Here is a 9,139-nt window from a genome sequence, read left to right on the forward strand (position 1 = left end):
ATTGTGGATGGTACATATCTTCACATCATCATTTATATATCTCTTGTATCAAAGTCAAGACAGGCTTCCAATGTAAACTTCATAGGGTTGGCCTGTCCAACAATGGCTTGGGATTGTGATGCTAATCTCTAAATCTATTAAATGATAGGAAAGTTAAAGGTTCAATTGTACTTTTGGTCCCTCTAATTTAGACTATTGGGTGATTTGAGTCCCCCAATAATTTTTTAAGTAGATTTAGTCACTCATCCTTTTTAATTATTACAATCAAGTCCATCAGTCACACTATTAATCGACTTGGGACTCCCACTTTTTCATTTTCTAAGATTAATCTTCACAAATTACCTAAATTTAGTCACTATTGATGTTTTTCCATTAAAACTAACTGATTGAAATATTAAATTTCATAAAAAAAAATCCTAATTTCATTTTTTCTTTAAATCCTAATCTCATCATACAAAATCCTTTAAAATTTATCAAAAATTTACCTTTTTCTGCAAGAACTATGTCCCAAAGAAAACAAAAGTAGAAAACAGAACTATGTCTGACCAAACACCGTCTCACTCGGATGATCTTGTAGAATACCAAACTCAACGCCGCACTGAGCACCATATTTGGCCAAAATATCATCGCAAGCATTACCTTCCCTCAAGATGTGGTAAACCCCATCTGACCATTGTCTTGCAAGTGAATCTTTAATATTCAATTGAGAGCAGCATACCTATGAATCTATGATAGTGCAAAGGGATACTCTCAGTCAAAGACACAACTTGAAGCGAGTTTGAAAAGCAATGCACTGCGCACAAATTCCTTAGTCCAAGCTAGAGACAAACCATGAAAAGTTGCTAACATATCCATGTGACATGAAAGCCAATCTACTAGTTTCCAAGCTCATCCCTCAAGCAATCCCCCCAAAACCGGACACTGCTATCCACATTAGTCTCCACAAAAGAAGGTTCAGAGACGGTCCACAAAACCAAATCTCTCATGTCATTTGTATACTTTTAAATTTTTTTCATAAATCCAAAACATCATAAACCCTAAAACATTTGAAAATCAAATTAAGATATAATAATTTTACACATTTGAAAATTAAAAGAATGATCAATTTGCTTAACTTTAAAGTCATTCAGAGAAGCTTCACGCCTATTGACAAACAAAGTAAATTTAAACAGACATCATTAGCCAATAGCTATAAGTAAATAAAACTATATACTAATTTTTTGTTTTGTTTCAATTGAATTAGCTTTAGCATTTGCTTGTTTGCACCGGTAAAACTTTTGAGATTATGATTAAAAAGGGTACACATCCCATCCAATGATTGTTGAATTTTTGGGTGAGGAGAGCAAGCAATGGCTAGGCTAAAGATGATTGTTGAAGGAAAGCAAATAATTTATTTCCCCCCAAAATATCCCATTATGTGTATATATATTGAAGAAATAAATTACGTCCATGTATTACATTGTATGAGAAATTGCCATAAGATCATGAACTCAGATTATCCACTAAAGATAACACAAAATCTCATTGCATTTGATGGACTTGAAATTTATTATGAAAAATACAACGTAACAACTCTATTTTTAAGCGCCCGATATGGCTTTATTATGTTATTAACCTCATCTTCGATTAGATTGCTCACGTATTGCAATTTTTGTCACACTGAGTTTATATATAATGACATCAACGATAGTTACAAGCAGCTTTCATAGCTCAGTTGGTTAGAGCACCCGTTTAGTAAGCGGGAGGTCTTGAGTTCAACTCTCAATGAAAGCATTTTTATCCTTTTTCTCTTTGAAATGCAAATCCTGAAGGTTCATTGATTTGAGAGGCTTATCCTAATTTTTTTTGTAGAGAAACATGGCAAATACATCTTTAGTGGTGGAAGGATAGAGACATTAATTCCATTAACATTAACTATTGGCAGGATTTAAAGGTCTTGAGTGATCGGCATAAAATTGAAGACTAAACATCTAGACATATATGTCATAGATTCTGACTCCACCATTCACATCTGGTAATTCTTCCAATCCATCCTCACATCCATGAGAATTTGTGACTGCATCCAACAAATCCCCTACTCCCAATAAAATTGCAACACTGAATCATAATTTATATTTTTCCTTACCTATTCATGTTATTCAAACATAAACCTTCCCAACAGGAAAACAAATATTATAGCGGGCAGTTTCTAAGTTAGGTAGCTACTAGCCTCCTCAAATTCAGGAGGAGACGCTGGTCTAACATCTTGAGTTTGGACTTGAAATCATGAAACCAAGTATATGGAACAACTTTTGTGAAGACAAGCTCACAATGCTTTGTTTGAGAATGAAGAAATATGATTTGCTGTGAGAAACAGGTGGTTGCTAGACTTAGACCTCAGACATTAAGGCTCCGATCCCAAATGAAACAAAAAACGGATAGAAGTGAGGTCCCGGAGTTCAATAAATTGTATGACTAATATCTAACTTCACATCAGCACAATAGAAGACAATCATTTTTTTTTAAGGGTCATATTAGTCCCTGTGTTTGTAAAAGTGTTTAATTTTAGCCCCTTAGCCAAAAACTGATGATTAGTGGCGGGTTTTTTACAGTTACTGGCGGTTTATAATACAATTACTGGCAATTTTTCGACTGAAGGACCAAAATCAAACGTTTTTACAAATACAAGGACTAATATGACCCTTAACCTTTTATTTTTTCATTCACAAGAGTAAAGAATCAAACCCAACCCAACCATTTGCTAAGAAAAGAAATGATAAATCACTACGCCACTCACTTGGTAAAATCTTCTCTATCTTCATTTGGTGTACTAAAAAATTATGACATCAATTAAAAAATAACATTGGTACAACCTTACATGTGTTTTAAAAATAACTGATACAATTTTATTAGTGAGAAAGGAAAGGAACGCCAAACCAGGACCACGGGAGATTTCAATCAGTTTATAGAATAATTGAACTCTAGGCTAAAGATCGCAGGCAAAAAATAAAAACTAACCAGGGTCGAGGGAAAAGAAAGATCTAACCCTCCTTGTAACAATACTTAAGCCAGAGAGTAAAAAAAAAACCCACAATCATAACTGAAACTTACTGACTCCAATCTATTACATTTAACAAATGAAATTCTCCAGAATAAACAATTTTATATTGAATGATCACTAGGCAGACAGAGAAGTCTAGTATTCTCTAAGGTGGCGAAAAAATCAAGCTACCACGCATCTGTCACAACATAAGATAGGAAAAACCAGGCATTGCAAAATCCCAAGCCAGTCCAGCAACACTCTATTTAGTATTTACCAATGCTGAACCTTGTTGGACTCAAGGACAGCGACAAGACATTGACCTAACCCCTCAACTGTAGTCCCATAAAACTGGAGGACTTTACTGGTAGACCAGCCAAAACTCCTGCAGTTGACAAAGTTCCCAATAGTGTTTGAACAATTGAAGAAAACATAAACATGGCAATTGTCAAAACGTAATTGACTAATTTCGTTCGGAAATTCGCAGACAATCCAGAAAAGGCCAAATATGAGATGTTGCCCCTGTATAAGAATAAATATCTTCTAATTGAAGTTGAATCCACCGGAAGGCACAGAAGGAACCTCAGTGCCCCCAAAGTTGAACCCTGATTGAGCAGCAGCATCCCCTGGAGGCATAGTCTCATCTTCTTCCTCCAACCAGTACGTTTCAAGAATCTTCACTGCCTTTTCATAAATCTCTGTGTTGTCATGACTCTGAAGGTTCTCAATTTTCTCCAACCCCTCAGCATCATCAATCATTTGGGCATATAGATTCACGTCCCCAGAATTGCCTGTATTTTTATCAGCTTCTCCTACCTTCAGGATGTTTTCAAGGCCTTCCAGACAAACTGTGACGATCCTAGGATCAGGACAGATAAGAAGATCACACAAGGGCTTGATACACCCTTGACTCACTAGGTACCTGTCAACAAGGGAAAACAGTCCATAACTCGCAAGAAAAAGTACATTATAACACCATAATAACCTCCTCATGAATATTGAAAACGTGTCTCCCCATACTTGATTTGTTCATGAGCGCCACCAGATGTAGCATTTGAGATAGCCCACGCAGCCTCTTTTTTGATATCGAACTCAGCATTTTGAAGCAGGTTCACCAAAGGACCAATTATATTGGCCTCAACCACAGACTGTTGATTAACAGGAATTTAAGAAAATAAGAAAACAATAGTGCAATCATAACTTAAAGAGAGAAACATCATTCTAAGTCTAACTATCATAAAGTGAACAACTATACCTGAATTTGTTGTTTATTCCCAGCTGTGATGTTTGATATGGTCCAACAAGCTTCCTTTTTAATGCTTTTTTTATAATTACTGGCCAACAGATTCAAAAGGCAAGGAAGAGCCTGATGGTTAATTATAACCTACAAGGGAATGCACTAGGTTAAACAAACAAACCAAAAACATAAATTATGCAAAGCAAGTTTCAACGCTGACAAATATCATTTCCAAAATATAGACATGATTAGGTAGTCTCAGAAGGAACTTACTGACTGTAGCAGTTAGCACTTGAAAAAGGGTACTAAATATAAGAATAAAAAATTACAAAGCTGATTAAATCACATTCCAGAGAAAATCCTTTATCCATACAGCTCCAATCCAGTCCGTAGAAAGATTTGGCATGACTTAGGCAAGAATATTTCTATGATATGAATCAGAGGGGGGCCAGTGAATTATAAACCAGCAAAACACTTGTAATATAAAAAAAACTATTGACATATAATTAGAAGTATTAACATAAAACTATTCGTGTGTCAGAGCTTCTAGACTATAGAGTTCGATCGATATTGCCCTCAATTTGTTTTAACACAAAGTTGAATTGAAGAAGCACAAGGTGGGTGAGCCTATACATTGTCACACTTCAAACCCAATGGGCTCTCGTGTGAGGGGGCATGTTAGCAGTACAATATAAAACAACTCACAATTCACGTAACTTTACCCAACAGCTACAACACACACCAAATGGCAAAATAAAAGATAATAAACATAAAAAAGGTTACAAATAAGGGCATTCAATGAGCATATGACTCCACAACTGAAAAGAAAAGTGCTGTATATAACAAAGCAACCATGACACATTCCACAACTTAATACCTGAGTTTGCATATCATCTCCAGTGACAATATTTCCAACAGTGCGAAGAGCAGGAATGAGCACTGAAGGAGATGGGTGCCTGAACAAGAGAAGAACACTTAGTTTGACAGAAAAATGCCACTGGGGCCCATTCATTATTGCACAGCCATATATCATATATGAGATGTCAAGTACTCACAGTAGCAGCTCAACAAGCCGGGGGCACACACCAGCTTCAATGACAGCTTGAATTTTATCATTTGTACCATCAGAAAGATATGAAAGTGCCCAACAGGCATCAGTCAATACCTCTTCATCGTTTGAATGGATTAGACTAGTGAGAGCAGGAAGTGCAGGTTTAACCTATTAAAAAAAGAAAAATGTATGATGTGTAAAGTAGAGCATAATAGCAGCTAGCATGACACAATCAGGAAAATAGATACAGGAAAAACCAACGAATTAGCCAATGGACAACCCTCCAGGTTCCTTTTTCATGTTACAAGTTACAAGGGTGGCTGTTACTTGCTCAATACTTCACATAGAAGAATAACCATGAACAATTAGATTGAAAAGGCTACAAACTTCGCATATTCATAATAAAAATGCATCAAAAGAAGAAGATGATGAATAATGTTGTTCATCAGATCACAAGGTCAACTGTACTTAGATATTCCATATCATGCAAGATAGCAAGAACATGACATTCTAAACTACAGGGTAAACACACGTACTCTTGATTCAACAAATAATTCAAAAGAATAGAACCAAGTAATGTAATCTCCCTTTCTATTTCATATGGATCTGACAACATGAAAGTACCATTTCAACTTTGACAGAAGTGCATCATGATAAAGAAAAACAAGGGCTTAAAAAAATAACGCCATGATTTAGTTATTCAGAGAGATTGAGCAATGCACATTTTCATACCTGATCAAATGGAGGCTGTGGCTTGCCCCTGCAGAAGTTTGAAAGTGTCCAGGTAGCATTTCTTAGCATAGAAAGTTTGGCGTGTTCATTCAATTGTGCCAACAGAGGAATCAAAGCCCCATTACCAAGAACAAGATCACGGCATCTAGGAGAATCCCCAGCAACATTTCCTAATGCCCACACTGCCTGTTAGTATCCAAAACACAGTGAGAAATGTTAGGCTGTTGATAAAAGATACCCTGGTACAATGCGACAAAGGCATTGACGTATTGTTATCTTTCTTTTGATGGCAGCTACATATTTTAAATAAAACCACTCAGCACAAGCAAATAGATCACCCACCGACCCCTCTTCTTTTGCATGCTCATAACTACACTGCAACTACAGAAGTATACCCAAATGTAAAAATCAACATGAACAAACAAGTTTCATAGCCCAAGAGTTATCGTTTTAATTTCATTAACGCCAGAAAGAAAAGGTTGTACCCCAAATCCTCGATATTAAAAAAGGAATCTCAGTTTCCTAACGTGTCTGCATTTTATAGGTAAGTGATGATATGTTAAGATATATAAAATATACCTGTTCACGGACGTCATCACTAGGAGAAGCGAGAAGCTGCACAAAAATCGGGACAGCCCCATGATCAATCACCACCTTGGTGTTTTCCGATGTTCCCGAAGCTATATTTGTCAAAGCCCAAGCTGCCTCAAACTGCAAAACGACAACAGACATGCCAAGTCAACAAATCAGCATAAGTAACATAGTAATTACTCAACCATCAACAAAACAATGCATTATTCACGACGTACCTGCAATTGCGGAAAGTCTTCCCTCATCAGAAACTCGACAAAGCGGGAAACTACACCAGACTGTATAACCTCCTCAATCGGCGGAGTACGTTCTGTCACACACACACAAACAAAAACAAGTTAACCAAAGGTCAATTAAAATTCACTACATAATAAATTAGGTACAGAGATCAATCACGAACCAATCGAAAGCAGCTTGCGAAACTGCGTCGTGGATTCAAGCTGCATGCTATTGTCATCACTCCAAACACCCGCAACCATGGCTGGGAGGTGTTCCAACTGCAACAACAACAACACAGAAACCCAACTTCACATCATTATCATCAATCATCATCATCATCATCAATTCAACAATCAGAAATGACGAAATCTCAAGCTTAATTCGTGTTTGTGAAGAAGTAATCAAATCAAATCAAATCAAAAACAATTGAATGATGAAAAAACCGACCTTCTTCTCGACGACAGTGGAGTGAGCGGCGGAAGGAACTTGCTGCTGAGGCTGGAGACCCTCGCGTCTCTTCTTCAACAAGCTCTCCTCCCTGCGATTCTTGCGGATCTCGACCATGGTGTCCTCACGGCGTCTGCGACCTTCTTCAGCGTCCACCGCAACCTTGTACCGACTGCGACGGACCTCGGTCCTGGAGTTGCCGGTAGGGCGGTACGACATGGTGGCGGCGGAAGAGAGGAAGCAGTGCGGTGTCGATTGGGGGAAGGTAACGACGGAGAGGAGCGTAGGGTTTGGGAGAAGAAGGAGATGATGGTGGAATAAAAAGGGGGTGAGAAGGGGAATATTGGAGAGTTTTGGGGTTTTCTTTGTTTCCAAGTTTGGAAAAGGTGAAGTGAAAGGGAAAGCGCTTAATAATATAATAATAGTATAGTACTTGAGAGAGTAGCTAAGTTAGCAACGCATACTGAGTAGTATGTGAGAAGAAGAGCTTTCGGTTCAATCCTCACATAATACATTATGACGGTGAAGAGCTTTAGTTGTGATTAAATCTCAAATCTTTTTTGAGAAAATAGGAGATGCACTGACAATGTAAACTTATTTTACACATGCACCCAATTAATTTCTGTCACATCGGCAATTTATTAATTTACTAATTAAAATTAAAAAGATTTGTAACTACTTAGTCTTATGTGGCATAATGTGATTGGACGTCAGTGTAAAACTTCTTTACACTAACAGTGCATATCCATTAATCTCATCTTTTTTTATAGGTAAATGTTAGTTGTTAGAAATATTAGTAACTTAATCCTTCATTCAGGTTCGAACTCAAAACTCTTCACACTTTATCTCATCCAACCCTTATGTCTCTAGCTCTTACCACTTGAACTATCATTCGGGAACTAAATCTTGAATCTGACCGCATCCAAATAGTGATCGGTACGAGATATTTATAATAAAAAAAGTAGTATAGTGATGATATACACACTAGTAGTAGTACTAGTACTAGTAGACTATTTATTCGTTAGGGTGTAGAGTGAGTGCAATCTGGATGGGGACCAAACAGAACCTCGATCGTATCGCATTTGCAGAAATGCCACTGGATTTGAATTTCAAGTGAGTGATGGGATGGGATGGGATGGGAGACAGAAAGATCAGGGGACCCGTTGCTTCTTGTTGGTGGCTGTAAAGGTATTAATAACAACATTAACATCTGGTTAAAGATTATTAAGAACATTCCTCTAAAGAAAGATTAATAAGAACATTAACATATGGAGTTCAAAAAAAAGAACATTAACATATGTATTAAGTCTAGGATTTGGCTCCTCTAAATTTTGTTGTTGTTTGTTATAGAGAATTGTTAAAAAAGTGAGTATTTTTTTGGTACATCGGAAAATTAAGCAGACAAGAAACAAAAACTACAAAGCTAACAAATCTCTAGCCAGAATCGGCTGAAGCTCTTGAGGAGGGCTCTCAAGACAAGTCAGGGGGCAAAGGAGGCTAGCTCCAAGTCCTGCGAGGTAATCAGCTGCTGCATTTGCCTCCCTAGGGACGTAAGCAAGAGTAACAGTCCAATCCCGATCCAGGAGAAGATGAATATCCAGGAGCTCAGACGCCAAGGCATGAAACTGATACCGATCATTCTCCAAAGCTGCCATAATATTCAAACAATCAACTTCGCAAGTAGCTCTCCTAACATTGGCATTCCACAACAGTGTTAGACCATGCTTTAGAGCTGCAATCTCCGCCCGAAGAGCATTTCCTTCGAGGCTACCTGCATAGAAACCAGATATCCAAGCACCATGGGCATCCCGAACAATGTCACCCATTCCCATTCGATCATCAT

The 9,139-nt window shown here is 37.5% G+C and overlaps 1 protein-coding gene and 1 non-coding gene across 2 annotated transcripts; one reads left to right on the forward strand and one right to left on the reverse strand.

The window, feature by feature from the left end:
- Window positions 1-1,699: 1,699 nt before the first annotated feature.
- Window positions 1,700-1,773, forward strand: TRNAT-AGU (transfer RNA threonine (anticodon AGU)). Its single transcript has one exon. It is a non-coding gene; the product is annotated as a tRNA-Thr (tRNA).
- A 1,303-nt stretch (window positions 1,774-3,076) lies between these two features.
- Window positions 3,077-7,679, reverse strand: LOC130717429 (importin subunit alpha-1a-like). Its single transcript, XM_057567647.1, has 10 exons — window positions 7,297-7,679; window positions 7,031-7,127; window positions 6,849-6,940; window positions 6,619-6,750; window positions 6,040-6,225; window positions 5,312-5,475; window positions 5,134-5,212; window positions 4,275-4,403; window positions 4,040-4,167; window positions 3,077-3,941 (listed from the first exon to the last, which is right to left on the reverse strand). The coding sequence occupies exons 1-10, from the start codon at window positions 7,513-7,515 to the stop codon at window positions 3,563-3,565; spliced, it is 1,605 nt and encodes a 534-aa protein (XP_057423630.1). The 5' UTR covers window positions 7,516-7,679; the 3' UTR covers window positions 3,077-3,562.
- Between the last annotated feature and the right edge of the window lie 1,460 nt (window positions 7,680-9,139).

This window comes from Lotus japonicus, chromosome 5 (assembly GCF_012489685.1).
Source record: "Lotus japonicus ecotype B-129 chromosome 5, LjGifu_v1.2".
NCBI classification, from domain to species: Eukaryota; Viridiplantae; Streptophyta; class Magnoliopsida; order Fabales; family Fabaceae; genus Lotus; species Lotus japonicus.

Excerpts from the sequence above, each read along its gene's own strand:
- LOC130717429 (XM_057567647.1), bottom strand. The coding sequence starts at position 7,515 with ATGTCGTACCGCCCTACCGGCAACTCCAGGACCGAGGTCCGTCGCAGT. Across the intron at positions 6,751-6,848 it reads AAGACTTTCCGCAATTGCAG|TTTGAGGCAGCTTGGGCTTT; the intron begins GTACGTCGTGAA and ends GTCGTTTTGCAG. Across the intron at positions 5,213-5,311 it reads CGGCTTGTTGAGCTGCTACT|GCACCCATCTCCTTCAGTGC; the intron begins GTGAGTACTTGA and ends TCTCTTGTTCAG.